The sequence below is a fragment of the Equus przewalskii genome, chromosome 1 (assembly GCF_037783145.1).
Source record: "Equus przewalskii isolate Varuska chromosome 1, EquPr2, whole genome shotgun sequence".
NCBI lineage: Eukaryota > Metazoa > Chordata > Mammalia > Perissodactyla > Equidae > Equus > Equus przewalskii.
In genome coordinates, this window is record NC_091831.1 from 128,860,554 (window position 1) to 128,878,523 (window position 17,970).

The following is a 17,970-nucleotide window of genomic DNA, read 5'->3' on the forward strand; positions in this document are numbered from 1 at the left end:
TGTCTATTATTCCAGTCTTTGTTTTAAAGTCTGTTTTTTCTGATATAAGCATAGCTACCCCAGCTTTCTTTTGGTTTCCATTTGCATGGAGTATGTTTTTCCATCCCTTCACTTTCAGTCTGTGTGTGTCGTTACATCTGATGGGAGTCTCTTGGAGGCAGCATATAGGTCTTGTTTTCTACCATTCAGCCACTCTATGTCTTTGGGTTGGAGAATTTAGTCTATTTACACTTAAAGTAATTATTGACAGTTATGTACTTATTACCATTTTGTTAACTGTTTGCTGGCTGTTTTTTAGTTCCTCTCTGTTTCTTTCTTCTTCTCTTGTTCTTTTCCTTTGTGCTTTGATGACTTTCTTTAGTAGTGTGCTTAGATTCCTTTCTCATTATCTTTTCTCTATCACTATAGGTTTTTGCTTTGTAGTTGCCATGAGGCTTACATATAACAACTTATACTAGTCTATTTTAAGTTGATAACTTAAGTTTGAACACAATCTAAAGCTCTACATTTTTATCCTCCTCATTTTATGTTTTATGTCACAGTTTACATCTTTTAACTTGTGTATCCTGTAACTAACTGTAGTAACAGTTATTTTTACTACTTTTGTCTTTTATCCTTCATACTAGCTTTATAAGTGATTAATCCACTGCTTTTACTATATATTTACCTTTAACCAGTGAAATTTATACTTTCATATGTTTTCTTGTTATTAATTAGCACCTTTTCTTTTCAGCTTGAAGTCTTTTTAACATTTCTTGTAAGGCCAGTTTAGTAGTGATGAACTCCTTTAGCTTTTGCTTGTCTGGAAAATTCTTTACCTGGCAAAGTTATCATCCAGAATTGAAGTTTAGTTGGAAGTTTTTTCTTTCAGCACTTTGAATATATCATGCCACTCCCTCCTGGCCTGCAAAGTTTCTGCTGAAGGTTCCTTTGTACGTAACAAGTTTTTTTCTCTTGCTGCTTTTAAGATTCTCTCCTTGTCTTTAACTTTGGACATTTTAATTATAAGGTGTCTTTGTGTAGGTCTCTTTGGGTTCCTCATATTTGGAACTATCTGGGATTCCTGGATCTGGATGTCTGTTTCTTTCCCCAGGTTAAGGAAGTTTTCAGCTACCTTTTCTTCAAATACGTTTTCTGCCTCTTTCTCCCTCTCTTCTCATTCTGGGATCATGTGAATGTTAGTCCACTTGACGTTGGCCCATAAGTCCCTTAAGCTATCTTCACTTTTTTCATTATTTTTTCTTCTTGCTGCTCTGATTGGGTGAGTTCCACTGCCCTGTCGTTGAGTTCACTGATCCTTTCTTCTGCTTCATGTAAGTGCTGTTGAACCCCTCTAATGTATTTTTTCAGTTCGGTTATTGTATTCTTCAGCTCTGTGAAAGAAAATCTTTGAAAGTCTCACTGTGTTCATCCATTCTTCTCCTGAGATTGGCATCTTTATGATCATTACTTTGAACTCCTTATCAGGTAAATTACTTATCTTCATTTCATTAAGGTTTTATCTTTTTCTTTCCTTTGGACTATATTCCTTTGTTTCTTCATTTTGCCTGATTCTCTGTTGGTTTCTATGCATTAGATGAAACAGCCACCTCTCCCAGTCTTGAAGAAGTGGACTTGTATAGGAGACGAACCTTTTCATTCAACTCTGCCCTAGCTCTTGGTTGGCTCTCAAACCTTTTGGTTGTTCAAGCAGCCTATTTTTAATAGCTCCCAGTAGTCAAGGATGTGTCCCAAAGGGGAAAATCTCAGTCAGTACCTAGATTCAGGCTGATTGGAAGCCAGACCCTCAGGCAGCAGCTTTTAAAGTATGCAAGTAAATACAGTCCTGAGGGACTGCAAGTGTAAGCCCCACTGGCCATCAGAGCTAGGTGATCTGGACATGTCCCCTGGGTGGCAGTCGAAAAAATTGGGGCTCCAGGTAAGTGCATAAGCTCCTTTCTGGGAGATACCGCTAAGCTGTAGTGGGGCAGAAGGAGAGTTCAAAGATGGCGTTCCCCAGCCTACATTCCCTGAGAGCATCTCCCCAGGCCTCTAGGATGTGTGCCAAACCTGAAGCCTGCCCCTCAGGCCGAAGCTCTAGGACAAGCCTGGAGCAAATAGACCTCTTGCACAGAAAGACTTGGGATGTGTTTCACTCTGCAGTCTGTGTGTGCCCTGGGGTGGTAGTCTGCCAAGAACTCTCTCTCCAAGAGTTAGTCCCAAGGGACCTAGGGATGCAAGCCCCACTGGTCACCAGAGTCAGGTGACCAGGGGCATCCCCTGTGCAGCAGCCATAAAAACCAGGGTACCAGATGTGTTTTGGAGTTCCCATCTGAGAGATACTGGCACTTTGAGATGTGGCAGAGGGAGAGCAGGAAGACAGTGTGTGCACGCCCTCTCTGCGGTCTCTAGAGGGCATGCAGTCAGCCCTTAGATGTGTGATTAGTTAGAAGCCGGCCCCTCAGGCTGCAGCTGTGACATAAGCTAATAGTCACTTTCACAGAAAGACTGGGCTCCTGGGTCTCTTGCCTTTTGCTGTGCCCTGAGGGTGGTAGCTGTTTAAGAACTCTTTCTCTGTTGGTTATGGTTCTGTAGGACCCATGAGCGTAAGCCCCACTGGCCACCAGAGCCAGGTGATGTAAAAGTACCCGCTGGCAGCCACAAAAACTGGGGTGCCAGACAAGGGTATAAGCTCCTTTCTGGGAGGTACTGGCATTCTCTGCAGCAAGGCAGAGGGAGACAGCAAAGGCTGCATCCACCTGCCTCTGTCCCCTGAGGCCAACTCCACAAGCCCCTAGAAGTGTGCCAGATGAGAAGCCTGCTCCTCTGGCCAAAGCACCTGGACAAGCAGAGAGGCCTCTTTCTCAGGAAGATGGGAGAGTTTCAGTCTGCTATCTGTGCAGTGCCCTGGGGTGGTAGCCTGCCAAGAACTGTCTCTCCAGTGGTCACTGTTCCATGGGGCCCAGGAACACGAGACCCTGGCCTCCAGACACGTGTGAAAGCTCCCGCTGGGAGACACCTGCCCTCCGGAGCGCGGCAGAGGGAGAATACAAAGATGTCGCCCCCTAGCCTCCGTCTGGGGGTATCCCAGCAGGTCCCTGCCCCTCATGCAGGCGCTTTCAGGTTAGCAGATGAGCCTCTTTCACAGAAAGTCTGGGTGCTTTTCCATCGCTGCTTCTGCGCTGGGCCCTAGGGGCAAGTGAGTCCCTGTGAGAGCCCTGTAAGAGCCGGTTCTCAGTTTGCTGCAGCCTCGTGGGTCTCGTGGACGCAAGCCCCACTGGTTTCCAAAGCCAGAAGCTTACTCGGGTGCCCAAAGTGGAGTGTGAACCCTTCACTCCTCAGGGACAAGCTCCAGGTTTTGAATTCCCTCCTGATTGTGGGTTGCTGTGCCAGGAGTGGATTTATGGCAAGACTGCGTCTCAGCCCCTCCTCTCTGCTTCAGCATGGTTTCCTTCTTGCTCACCCAATGTGCAGGAGTCACTCAGCTAGTTTCAGGTTTCCTTCAGAGAAACTGTTCCATATGTAGCTACAGATTCGGTGTGTCTGTGGGAGGAAGTGAGCTCGGGATCTCCCTATGTCGCCATCTTGAACAAGAACCCCCCATGCACTCTTGAATATGCCTTTGTTCCCTGATCCCAATACCTGGAATGTACATCCCACCCTTGTTACCCACAACTCAATTCTCAGTTCTTTTTTTTGTCTTTCCCAACCTCCAGTGAACGTGACCCATCTCTCTTTAGCTTTGTCCTGGATCTCCTGAATACAACATTGCCAACTTGTTATTTTATGTCAAGGATGGTTCCTAGGAAAGGCTATACTTTTTCAACTTATATTTCTTGAAGGAAATCTCAAACACTAAACCCAAACCTGCAAGTTACAGTGGCGTCCTCAGGGGCCTCCCAAATTCCACATCTCTAGCTATAAAAGCACTGACTACACCACTGACTGGCTGGTACTATGAATCCCTTTAGACTGATCGCTATGGTGCCTGTAAGCTCTGAAATTGAAATCATGGGAGCTTTCATCAGCAAGTATTTGTTGCATCATATAAAAAGGTGTAGCCTTGAGGGTGGGAGATTAGATTTAGAAAAGAAAAACAGACTATTCCACTTTTAAAAATCAGCATGTTAAACACAAACTAGGAAAAGGCGGCAATTTCTTCAACATGATAAAAAAGCCCACAGCAAACATCATACTCAATGGTGAAAGGTTGAAAGCTTTTTCCCTGAGATCAGAAACAAGACAAGGATCCTGCTTTCACCACTTCTACTCAACACAGCATTGGAAGTGTTAGCCAGAGCAATTAGGCAGGAAAAAGAAAAGGCATCTAAATTGAAAAGGAAAAAGTAAAATTCTCTCTGTTCGCAGATGACATGATCTTATAGGCAGAAAACCCAAAAGATTAAAAAAAATGCTAGAACTAATAAACAAATTTGACAAAGTTGCAATATACAAAATCAACATACAAAACTCAGCTGTGTTTCTGTACACTAACAATGAACAATCCAAAATGGAAATAGGACAATTCCATTTATGATAAGATCAACAAGAATAAAATACTTAGTAATACATTTAACCAAGGAGACAAAAGACTTGTACACTGAACACTATAAAACATTGCTGAAAGAAAACTTAAGTAAATGGAAAGACCCATGTACATGGATTAGGAGACTTAGTATTGTTAACATGACAATACTACCCAGAGCGATCCACAGCTTCATTGCAATCCCTATCAAAATCCAAATGGCATTTTGGGCAGAAATAGAAAAGTTCATTCTAAAATTCATACGGAATCTCAAAGAATCCTGCATAGCCAAAACAATCCAGAAAAAGAACAAAGTTGCAGGACTCACACTTTTCTGATTTCAAAACTTACTACAAAGCTACAGTAATCAAAACAGTGTGGTACTAGCATAAACACAGACATACAGGTCAGTGGAATAGAATAGAGAGCCCAGAAATAAACCCTTGAATATATGGTCAACTGATTTTTTTTTTTTAAAGATTGGTAGCCAAGCTAACATCTGTTGCCAATCTTTTTTTTTTCTCTTCTTTTCCCCAAACTCCCCAGTACATAGTTGTATATTCTAGCTGTAGGTCCTTCTGGTTGTGCTGTGTGGAACTCGTTGGCCTGATGAACGGTACCATGTCCGTGCCCAGGATCCAAACTGGCAAAACTCTGGGCTGCTGAAGCAGAGCACACGAACTTAACCATTCAGCCATGGGGCCAGCCCCTGGTCAAGTGATTTTTGACAAGAGCAACAGGACCATTCAATGGAGAAAGGACAGTCTTTTCAACAAATGGTGCTGGGAAAACTGGATATCTGCATGCAAAAGAATGAAGCTGGATCCTTACCTAATACCATATATAAAAATTAACTCAAAATGGATCAAACACCTAAAGATAAGACTCTTAGAAGAAAACACAGGGGAAAAGCTTCATGACGTACTTGGCAATGATTTCTTTGATTTGACACCAAAAGCACAGGCAACAAAAGGAAAATTAGATAAATTGGACTTTGTCAAAATTAAAAACTTTGTGTATCACCAGGGGAAAGGTGGGGTGGGAGGTGGGCACAAAGGGTGCAGGGGTGCACCTACAACACGACTGACAAACAATAATGTACAACTGAAATTTCACAAGATTGTAACCTATCAACTCAATAAAAATTTAAAAAAACCCAAAACTTTGTATTTTCACTCTCTTGTGAGTGTCCTTTGATACACAAACCACAGAATGAGAGAAAAATATCTGCAAATCATGTCTCTGATAAGGGATTAATAGGATATTTAAAGAATTCCCACAACTCAACAAGAACAAAAGTAAACCAGCTGCTTCAAAAATGGGCAAAGGACTTGAGTAGACATTTTTCCAGAGAAGATACACAAATGGCCAATAAGCACATGAAAAGATGCTCAACAGCATTAATAATTAGGAAAATGCAAATCAAACCACAATGAGATACCACTTCACATTCGTTATGATGGTTATTATTAAAAAAGAAAAACAAGGAAAACAAGAAGTGTGAGCTTGAATGTGGAGAGATTAGACCCCTGTTGCACTGCTGGTGGGAATGTAAAATGGTGCAGCTGCTGTGGAGAACAGTCTGGCAGTTCCTCAAAAGGAATTCCTTTATGATCTAGCAACCACTGCCAGGTATGCGCCCAAAAGAAGTGAAAGCAGATACTCCAACAGATATTTGTACACTTCCGTTCATAGCAGCATTATGCACAACAGGCAAAAGGCGGAAGCAACCCAAGTGTCCATCAACAGATTAATGGGTAACCAGATGTGGTATATATTTATAATAGAATATTAGTCAGCCTTAAAAAGGAAAGCAGTTCTGACACATGCCACAAGATGGATGAACCTTGAAAACATTGTGCTGTGTGAAATAAGCTAGTTACAAAAGAGTATGTATTTCACGTATATGAAGTACCAAGAATAAGCAAATTAGAACAGAGGTTACCAGGGTGAGGGAGAGGAGGAATGGAAGTTATTGTTCAATTGGTATAGAGTTTCTGTTTGGGTGATAAAAAAAAGTTCTGGAAATAGAATTGTACACTTAAATTAACATGGTAAATTCGTTTATATTTTTACTAGCATAAAAAATTGTTTTAATACAGTTATGCGTTGCTTAATAATGGGGATACATTCTGAGAAATGCATCATTAGGCAATTTCATCATTGTGCGAACATCACAGAGCGCACTTACACAAACCTAGATGGTACAGCCTGCCACACACCTAGGCTATATAGTACTAATCTTATGGGACCACCATCGTATATGCAGTCTGTCGTTGACTGAAATGTCATTATGCAGCACATGACTATAAATAAAAATCATTATCTGCTTGAAAAAAGGCCAGGTAAAAATGATGACTGAGAAGCTCTGTCACTCAGCCTCTCCATCCCTTTAACCAGGTGGTTGTAAGATTCACCAGCAAGACACTGCTGCTCGTGTTTCCCCAGCCACACAACACGGAGACGCAGAAAGGATTCGACAGCGGGAAAGCCCTTTTTTCCTGTTTAACCTGCAGTGGACCCCGTTCTGAAAGGGCCTCCCCTCTGAGTATGGAAACACGCAGTCATTCAGAGGGCTTAACTAACGAGTTAGTAGGTGGTATTGTAAGTTCCTTTTGGTAATTATTTAGAATCTAATTTCAGGAATTTGATACCTTTAAAAGTGTTGAGATTATCAAAGAAAGAATATATCAGATAACATTTCAGAGCAACTCGTTGCAGTTTTGAGACCAAAATGTAAATGCACAGAAACACTGAATGGCTCTCCAGTTTCTTCTCCTTGCCACGACACTGGTGGGCGCCTCTGCAGCCACGCTGGCAGCCCTCTCTCTAGGAGGAGGCCCCACGCGCTTTCCACAGCACCTGCTGCATCACCCTGCTCTTTTTCTGAAAACAAAGCCCCTCTCTTCAACAGCCTTCCAGTCCTCATCTTCTTCCCAACACAAATGATGTTCTTTTCACCTACCCCTAGCATCTCCTTGCTTTCCAACATTTTCTGCCTCCCTGCATTTTTGAGAGGCTTAAACTTACACAGTGACCACCAACTGGTCCCACAGCCAATTTATGCACAAGATAGTGCAGAGCTCCCTCCTTCTCCTGTGAGGCCAAGTGATAAACCAAAATGGAACAGAAGACATGAAAGCCCCACTAGATGAGTCATAAACAAGCAATACAAGCTTAGCCTGGTTTTTCAAACACCCAGTTAAAAAAATGGTGGCCCCAACTGCCTCTAGGGGCCCCTTTGTGCTCCCACAGCTCTCTCTGCTGCTGCAGCAGGCCCAGGAGCCCCACCCCCGCTGCCGTCCTGCAGACAATGAGGCAGCCTCTCTGTCACAGCTGCAGCAGGTCAGAAGGCCGGTGCCCGTGGGCAGCCTCCAGGGTGTCTGAAGAAAACAGCAGCATTATGAACCCTGGCTGGATTAGTGGAGGAATACCCTCACCACCAGTCACCTCCATATGGGTTTTAAAAAGCTGCTTTAGCTCTCCTGAAAACCTAGTGCCTATTTGTAATGGTTTCTCTGGGTTAAAATAAAAAATAACCCACGATAATTCTAAAGTTCCAACTGCTGCCCTTTTAGAATAACAACTTTTAAGTCAGTTTTTAAATAAAAATACCCTTAACCACAGTATTTCTGGACAGTAGGCTCATAAGGGATGCGTACTTTCCTCTTTACGCTCTTTTGAATTTTCCCTAAATTCTACAATGAACATACAAAGAATTTTCCTTCATGGTAATAAGGAAAACCATTATGAAACATATAACACAAACATATTTCTTTAAGAGGAAGACTGCCTACATCCAGCATATCCTTAACATTCACAGACTTGACAACTGCCATTTTAATCATGTGAAGAGTCTGAATGACCCTGAAACGTTCTGCAGTTTAACATTTTGCAGCAGCGTGAGGAGGAATCTCACCTCAGCGCTCATACGTGGAGGTGAGTCACGCGGCCAGTGAACAGTCGACAAGCTACGAGCAGTCACTTCCCAGCACAGCTCTGTTGTTCTCTACCTACCTTCACAGCTCTCATTAAGGATCTGTGGAAGCTGCTTAAATTTTTCATTTGTACTTTATTGCATTTCATGAGAAAAAAAAATATCCCATGGTGGTTTTTTGAAACTCCTAAGATTTTCAAAGTTTTCAGGGCATATATTTCACAAGCGTCAGTCTTCCACATTTATATAAACTGTTAAATAGCATCCCTCTTGAGAGCAGGGAATACAACTGGTTTGTTATTAGATCACCTTTATGCACTTTATAAATTTAATTTAACAAAGCAGTAATTGGGAAGTATGCAAATTAATGCACATTTTGTTTTATTCCCCCTAAATATATACTTATAAAGGTTGACACAATAGGTTTAAAAAATTCAAACAATATAAAAGAGCATGAAAAAATAAGTCGCAGTTCCATTTCTCCCTGAATCCCACTCCTCTAAGACAGTCACTGTGAACAGATGGAGTATGTTGCTCAAGAATTTTAATGCACACATGAATGTTTTTTCTCTTACACAAATGGACATTCTATATACACACTTCCATGGATAGTGTTTTACTCTACAATATTTTGTAGCTATCTTTCTGTGGCCTGGCAATTGATCAACTTTTTCTTTACTGCTACATAGTACGATTTATTAAACCAACGCCCTATTTGTGGACATACAGTTTTTATTTTTTGCAATAACAAAGAATGCTTCAATGAACATCTTTTACATGTGTTATTGCCCACATTTGCAAGTGGAATTACTATGTCTAAGGAAATGCCCATTAAAAATGGTGATCACTACCCTCTAAAAGCTGTGGCAATTTATACTCCTAACAACATGTGAGAGTACCCACTTTCCAAAACTTTCACTAACAATGGATATTATTTATCTTTATCATTTTGACCAATTTTGCTTTACTTATACTTTCTTGAATATAAGTGAGACTTAATATTTTTTCAGATGTTATATACTTAGAAAGATCTCCCCTATAACGAGATCAAAAAGATGCTTTTATATAGTGTCCTGTGGTTTTATTTTTCACATTAAATCTTGAAAGCTCAAATTAATTTGGGAAAAGATATGAGTTAGGAATGAAACTAATATTTTCCCAAATTTTCATTTACAATAACATTTATTGACTAATTTCTAATTTTCTCCACTGACTTGAAATTTTTTCTTTGCCATATAATAAATTCCCACGTACACATTTTTGTATCAGCACCTGCTAAATTAGTACTTCTAGGACATTTCCTACCTCATCACTCCCTTATCTTCATTTTAAAAACTTTTTCAACTCCTCTTAAGAATTTCTGCTTTTGAATAAATCTAGGGAGTAATTTGGGGGAAAACGGACATCTCTACCATATTGAGTTTTCCCATCAAAGAATATGATGTGGCTCTGTTTATTCAGGCTTTTATCTGTCCTTTTATAAAGTTTTATAATTTTATTCATCTAGGTCTTACATATTTCCCATTAAATTTATTCTTGAGATTTTATTGCTACTATGAATAGGATCTTTTGCTATGTACAGGAAAGCAATCTTTTTTTGCTATTTATTTTCTATTTGGCCACCTTACTAAAGTTTTTAGCTCCACGTTTAGAACCTATTTATCAAAGTAATTTATCAAAGTAATACCTGTATTTCTTTTTTTTTAATTGAGGGCTTTAGAAAAGCAGGTGTCCTGCCCAGTCCTGTTCTCCAGGGATGGCTATCGTTAAACATTCTCTCATAATTTCCAACCGATTCTCTTGACATGTTCTAGACATGTAAACTCAGTTCATCTGCACATGTTGATAATTTGGTCTCTTCTCTGCATTATTTACTCTTCTTTCTCTTCCCTGTGTATTGCCTTGTCCCTCAGTGGCAGCTCTCCTGGCTGATTCCCATCTCGTGGTAAATCGTTAGTGTTTTACTGTTAATTGTGATGGTCACTAATAGCTCTTGATGGATAATCCTCATCAAGTTGGGAACATTTCTAATCCTAGCTTAGGAAGAATTAATAAGAGGTCTTTTTCTTCTTCTTTTAATCAGTCAGTAATGGATTTAGAATTTTATCAAAACCTATTTGCGCATTTTGATTTGTTTTCTCCCAATGAATTATATTTTCTAATATTAAATCAGTCTTGCATTACTGGAATAAATCCCACTTGATCACTATGCATTACTGTTTTAGTACAGTACTGGATTCTATTTGCTAATATTTTATTTAGGAGTCTTTGATCTGTAATATTGGTAAGATTAAGCTACATTTTCTTTCCTTATCGAGAGTGTCTTTGTCAGGTTTTAGAACTGGGCTTGCTTTAGCCTCTCATACACAGACTTTTAGTTAAATAATTTCAAATTCCAGGGGTCTTTATTACCATCACCTTTCTTTTTTAAATGAAAACTAAGCTTAACAATTACAGATCCCAAAAGCATACAAATAATTCTTGCCAAGTAGACTTATAAAGCATGTAAAAGCAAGACATCAGGTAATCACACATCTTCATCGCCATTTAATAAAAAAATGTGTGTCAATCAACTAAAATTCACCACATGCTGGATGTCCAAGAAAGGTAGTGCCCTTCATTGATACATGGTAAACAAAAAGAGAACGAGGACCTTATCATCTACTTTTTCAAGCCAACAGTAAGTTCTTGAACAAAACAAAAATCATGTCTGAGAATTCAAAGAAAAGCCAGCTGAGAATACAGGAAACATGTTTCCGGCCAAACCCTAAACACTTCAGGATGGTCTGGAACCCCTGACGCTAATACCAAGCACATCAGATTTCAATGAGTCTGTGCCAAGAAAAATACTACTTGGGATGAGATGCAAACGCCTTCAACCACCTAAGCTGTGCCATACACTCTCCTCCCAGATGGTCTCAAGAAAGGAAAGTGACTATTAAAGCGTCTGGGATAGGTAATAAGTGAAATGCTACAGAAGGCAAATAAGAACCATGTACATGACCAACTGGGGATGGGGGGGACACTGCACAGAAGGGAAGAAACCTGAACAAACCAGTGTCTCTGGGTCTTCCAACCAAAGATCATCTTGACTTACTGGGTTTTGTTTACATTAGGAAATATTGTTCAAATATACAGCCACTTACAGCTATCAAGAAACAGTATTTTTTTTACTAATATATCAATATTATTATAGTTCTTAAAGAAATTATAAAATGAAGTCATAATCCAATTTAGATCTTATAGTCTGAGGCTTTCTAATTCCTTTAATAATTTAATTCTTACTGATTTCCTCTCTAAATGACCAAATAATGTTTGTTTCATAAGTTAATTTGATATCAAATATATTGTGACATTTTCTTAATCTCAAATAGGCTAAAAAAAGTTTTGGAGAAACATTGCAGCCATATATTTTAGGGGGAATTGGAGTGGATGGGGTTTCCCTAAATTCCTTCTGAATTCCCGTTCAGAAGAGACGATCAACACCGTTCCGTAGGCGGGGAACAAACGGACAGCATCTGCCGAATGTTTTCATAGACACAGTTGCTCTGCTCCCAGTGTCTTTGACAGTCATCCCGAGAGATTTCGAGAAACTACCTGAGTACCAGAGCCACAGGCAAAACTGCTGCTCCTCCTCTTTTAATAAGCCAGATGCTGCACAACGCACCTGTGACACGGAGAAGCCTGTCCTTCCTCCAACAGAAAGGTACATTTTTATCAGGATGATTTGACTCTGGGGCACTGCTGTCCAATACAACTTTCTGCAATAATGGAAACGTTCTGCATCTGTACTGTCCAATACAGCAGCCACTCGTCACGTGGTTGTTAAACACAAAATATGGTTGAGCAACTGATTTTAATTAAATTTTACCAGCCACGTGTGACTCATGACTGCCTTACTGGACAGTGCAGTTTTAGACCAATAGAATCTTTTGTTTCGTAGGAAAAGAGTGTATGTGTATATATATTAATCATTATGACAGTGCTCCCTAAAATAGCTGAAGAAGAGAAAAGAATTACTTTTAGTGAATATACAATTCAGGGTCGAAATTATGTTACTTGCCTTCAGTGTAGAGTTACTTAATGATAGAACACACAGTAGGTCCTTCTCCATTTTTCTATCCTAGTTTCTTTTTATGACTAACAAGAACAATTAGTCATTTTAGTGGTTGGTCAAAGATAGGTCTTTTGCCTTGAGTAAAGTAGTGAATACTCATCAAGGAAAAAAGGTGTTCAAAATCTCCCAAAGTAAATGTGAATCTTAATAGTCTTGAAATTAAAAGCAGGGCCTCAGGCTTAACCAATAGTTGTATCATCAATAGATTTCTCAAACTATTAGTTACAGCTTCTCAATTTTAAAACCACTATTAATAAAGAAGAGAAAGGTGAAAAATATTTTATGCTTGACCTAATGTCTTTGGCAGGCATTCAGGTTTGACTTTTAAGTTATAACACAAATTCATTAAAGCAATTAACAACATAGCACATACAGATGGAACTTATAAATCTATTCAGCTATTTCCGGGGAAAAAAGAATTCTAGAACATTAAAGTATCTTTACCTCGTAATGAACAAACTGGTCCATTTTCTTGATTCTTAGAGCGCTTATTTCTGAACTGACTTGGAATATCTAATGAAAGGTCTTAAAAGGAAATACAAAAACAGAGAGCTGTTAAAGGCATACAACCACACTCAAAAACTAATTTCAAAAATCGATGTATTTTTAGAGATGTATCTCTTTACTGTCTTCATTTTCAAAGGAAACATTAAAATTATTATTTTAATAGAATATTATATCTCCACATGCCAAATACATCTTACCTAGGAATGGATCAAACTTTCTAGATTCTGTCCCACATATGAGGCAATTAACCTCATTTTGGAGAATGCCTCCGAATATAGCCGTGACAACCGTAGATGCTCCATTTCTAAAGAAAATCACCACAAAGGAAAATATCTCAGTAAAAAACTAAAATAAATGTGTGAAAGCTCCTATAGGCGACTCCCTTTGGGGAATATGTACATCATTTATATTTACTTAAATTATGAAATACGAAAACTTCAAAGCTATATAGATACAGACTAACTAAAAGGTTGAAGCCACTGACTAGCCTCCCAGCCCCTCTTCCAATCCCATTCAAAAGTAACTAACACTGGACGTTTGCCATTACTAACAAACGCTTCACGTACGTGCCTCCTCAGGGCAGGAGGACCCCTTCCCCCACAAATAGATCCCTTAGAAAAGAGGGACCTGCCATATATTTGAGTCTTTGCAAGACCTCATAGTCCAGGGAGTTCTCTCAATTACTTTACTTTGAACGACAACCTCAACTGGAGACAGTTTGAGATTTTTTAGGTGGTCATCTGTCAGATTTGGGGAAAATGAGGTAAAGAAATTTAATACACATTCAGTAATTACTGATGGAGATATGACTTAACAATTCAAGTGCTGAATGTTACTATCAACCAGCCTTTTAAACGCTCACTTAAAACAATACTGTAAACAATTTCCCTGTGGAGATCAAGAATACACCACTTTCAGAACAATAAAAAACCAATTATCTTAATGTTACTTAACCTCTCTGTGTTTCAGCTTCATCAAATGTACAGCAGGAATAAGACATCTACCTCAGAGGCCTGGTGTGAAGAATATGACAGTGCTTTTAGACAAGCACTTACCAAAAAGAAAGCCCTTCAAGTGTTTTAAGGCTATTTTATTAGCATAATAATTAGGATCATCCCTCCTTTTTCTCTTTTTATTCCCTAAGTATACATCTTGAACACGCACTTCACTCTTTTTGACAGCTGCATGGTGTGCCACAGAATGGATGCAAGAACCACCAAGAAAGCGCACCAGTGAAAGCGCGATTAGCAAGCACTTACTAGAGGCCAGACTCCAGTCTAAGTACTTCCATTTATTAATCAATTAATCCTCACAACTCTGTGAAGTAGACATAGTTATGCCCATTTCACAGACCAGGAAACTGAGGTCCAAAGGTAAGTAACTTGGCCCAAGGTCACACAGCTGGTCTGGCCTGAGCTCTTAACACTACACTCCTCTCTTAATTAACCAATATAACATTAATGTATGTTGAGGTCGTTTCACTTGTTTGCTATCATTAATAGCACTACAACAAACACTTATATATTGATTATATATTGACCTTTGTGCACTTATGCAGTTACTTGAGCCAGTAAATGCTCTTTTTTGCTAATAGCAATTTGAGGTGATTTCTGTCACCTGCAGTCAATGATACCCCTAATATACTGGACCATTCTTTCTGAGCTGCTCCAAATTAAATCTCTTGCAATGATGAGATAGACAAAACCTACCTGGGCAATTCTATTATTTTAAAAGTGTACCTCCTTTTCTAGGAAAGGCTTTCCTTCCTTTACTGGCAAAAGAAATATACTGAGGCTTTTTTTTAAGTTTCTCATAAGATACACAGTTTAATAAATTAAACAAAAAGGGAAAATACATTGGGAACTGTAGGACATAATGGCCATTTCAGGTTTTAGGTTTAATATCTGTGTCATAAACAAAGGACATACCCAAAAAAATCTACTGAAAATAAAGGGACCAGGACTGATCCTCCCACACTGACGTTCGCATACAATGCTGCCTTAATTAAAGTGGAAACTGCTTCATTAAAAAGCAGTACATTTAAACTTGATGTAGCTCTTCCTTTACAATTTCTTCCTCTGAGAAAAGAATCCTGCTCACATCTTTTCTATCTGATGTGCAATGGCATTAAGTTGAAGTATACAATGACTTAAAACAAGACTCGTACATAATTTCAAAATTGCTGTTCCATTTATCATAACTGCACACCAAGACTGTTTACATATTGGCTACTTGGAGAGGCTCTCATGCTGCGAGGGTCCTTTATATTGGCACTAATGATTTTCCATGCACTAAAGAGAACACATCTGCCATTGATTCCTACCATCCCCACCCCCACCTTCAGCAGGGTTGGATGTGTTTGTACAAGTAAACATAAATAGTGCACAGGAGACTTTTTCTGTAATTTTAGCAAATATGATCCTTAGATCCTAAAATGCCCCCTCCAATGAATGAAAAAGAAATAGAAGAAATATAAACCTGAATTCTGGATATTTGATAATAAATTTTTTCTTTTCTGTTCCTAACTCACTAATGGAACTTGCAATTACTATTCTTTAAAATATCATGAAAGGATGCAGATTAATACGAAAAACTCATTAGTTACTGAAAGAACATCCTATTACTATTACAGAATGTGACTCCACGAGGGTGCCCTGGGCATCAAATAAAATAATAAAGACATATACCCCCTCACTTCACACAGACTACCCTTGATAGAGCCCAGTTCAACGTCCTTGTGTGTATATGCCATCATAAAATACAAAACAGAATTTTTCATGTAATACTATTTTTAATTTGGTGCTAGCAGCAAGAACAATTCTACCAGGCCCGCGTCCTTCCCTTTCTGCATTAGGTTCTAATTGGAATCATAGCTGCTAGGACCCAGAGGGCCAAACATTTTGAGAAGCATGACAGTTCAGATGCTTGCCCTTCTCTGATGAGGCCAGATGAGCTGTGAGGCTGCTCCGGCATTAAAAAGACCTTACCTTACACTAACCAGATTTATGGACTGCCAGGCAATACTACAATGACTGCTATATATTACTTACTCTTTTCTTTCTTTCTTTGGAGAGTTTGTCTTGTAAATCCCTTTCCTGCATAGGTCAATACAAAACTTTTCAAGAAATTTGAACAGAGAGAGACTACAATTAACCAAAACCAGGCTGCAATAACAGTGAATCATGCCTGCCTCAAGCAGAATCAACATTCTAATCTCAATGTAGATTTTGGGGTATTAGTATCTGGGAACACAATCCAAAAGGTTTGCTGTGTTGATGTTGAGAGCCAAGAAAAAATTCTGAGAACTTACAAATGCCTCAATTTCATTAAAGAACAGATATACGTTAGGAAAATTCAAGTCCAAAATAAGGCTTTAGGAAAACTCACATTCAAAATATTTTAAGCCTTTGTTTTTAGTGAACAAATATAATTATTCGGGCATATGAAAATTAAGTCTCCCATCCATTATTCAAAACATTTAAAGGAAAATTTTTCAGTGCTACATTGTACAAATATTTTCTATTTTTTTTTCAAGTTTTAAAATAATCTATACCAAAAACAATCAGAACTACACCAAGATATGAATACAAGATGCTTGTGGTCTGGAAGCAGAAGGCACATGCTTGTCCACTTGGTCACAAAATTCAAGTGCACAAAAGTTTCAGCAAAGGTCCAGGAAAACTCACTACCTTCCATTATAAAGCTAATAAACAATAATACCAAAAGAAATGTCTGAGGTCCTCTTAAAAAACAAAAGGAAACTAAATCTTACATGCAACATTTGTTACTTGGAGACAGAGTAGAATTCTCCTGCAGAATTGCTGAGCGGGAAACACCGTTGAAACCGCCCTGGAGCTCCAAGTGCAGGTGGTCCAAAAGGTAGCGCATGAATTCGTGGGCATCCTGCTGCTGATAACCCCTTGAAGCAAACAGAAACAGTGTGTCACAGGCGAGGCTCCGCCTGCCCAGCCAGTCTCGCAGGAGGGCAGAGCGCTGGGCAGAGCTGCAGCCCTGCACTCAGAGCACGGTGAGCCTCCCTGACCCTTGATTCCCACTTGCTCCATGTTTTACACAGAAAATTTCCCTTCAAGGAAAAATTCTATTACTTAAAAACAAGTTTGAAAACACAGAATGTTAGGGCTAATTGGACTTGTAGTGACCTCAACTGACCTCACTTCAGAAATGAGGAAATTGAGGGGCCAAAAAATGAGGAGGGAGGGGTAGTGACTAGCCTAAAGTCCTGCAAGAGTCACAGAGATGGGGCTAGCAAGCCCTGTCTCCTGGACCGACTGCGTCTCCCCACTCGCCCACATGCCTCTCTAGAAGACGCTCAGACGGTAGAACTTCACATCTTACTCTCACCAGAAAACTAGATCTAAACCACCACTATCACTATAAGAAATAAGGAATTTAAAGCTAATTCTTTAGATTGAAAGATACTAATTTTTAAACATTGGCTGAAAGGAAGAAAAACTTTAAAAAGTTAAAGATGGCTAACAGACCATACTTGCCTCCTGATCTCTGCTTCAAAGGACAGTTTTAAAATAAATATTTTTTAAATGCATTGATTTATATACAATTATGCTCTCGCCTAAAACTTGAATATATATAGCAACATACTCTTAGGTTACTTCTTACATTATATTCGGACAGGAAATTATACGGAATTACTATACTAATACAGATCAATGACAGGTGAACAGTAATGAAGGCTGACAGAAAATGAAGCTGGTACAGTTGGAAGCTCACAGAGATTTATGTAGATAAAATCCATCAAGCAATGATATATAAAGTACTTTCATAAAACTATGGATAGAGAAGACTTCTGCCTACGTTTCACCACCATGGAAGGCTCTCTTTAATGTACCCTCTAAATTGCAAGTTTTCCTGGCCTGGTCTTCCACC

At 39.2% G+C, this 17,970-nt stretch overlaps 1 protein-coding gene across 3 annotated transcripts in view; it reads right to left on the reverse strand.

Moving 5' to 3' along the window:
- Positions 1-17,970, reverse strand: part of USP3 (ubiquitin specific peptidase 3) — an 89,536-nt gene that overhangs the window by 13,128 nt on the left and 58,438 nt on the right. For all 3 annotated transcript variants that reach the window (XM_070577966.1, XM_070577971.1, XM_008528945.2), the window contains 3 exons: positions 16,838-16,984; positions 13,263-13,369; positions 13,003-13,083 (listed from right to left, as the gene is read on the reverse strand). In XM_070577966.1, the coding sequence (XP_070434067.1) occupies positions 13,003-13,083; positions 13,263-13,369; positions 16,838-16,984 (335 nt within the window). The remainder of the gene's footprint in view (positions 1-13,002; positions 13,084-13,262; positions 13,370-16,837; positions 16,985-17,970) is intronic.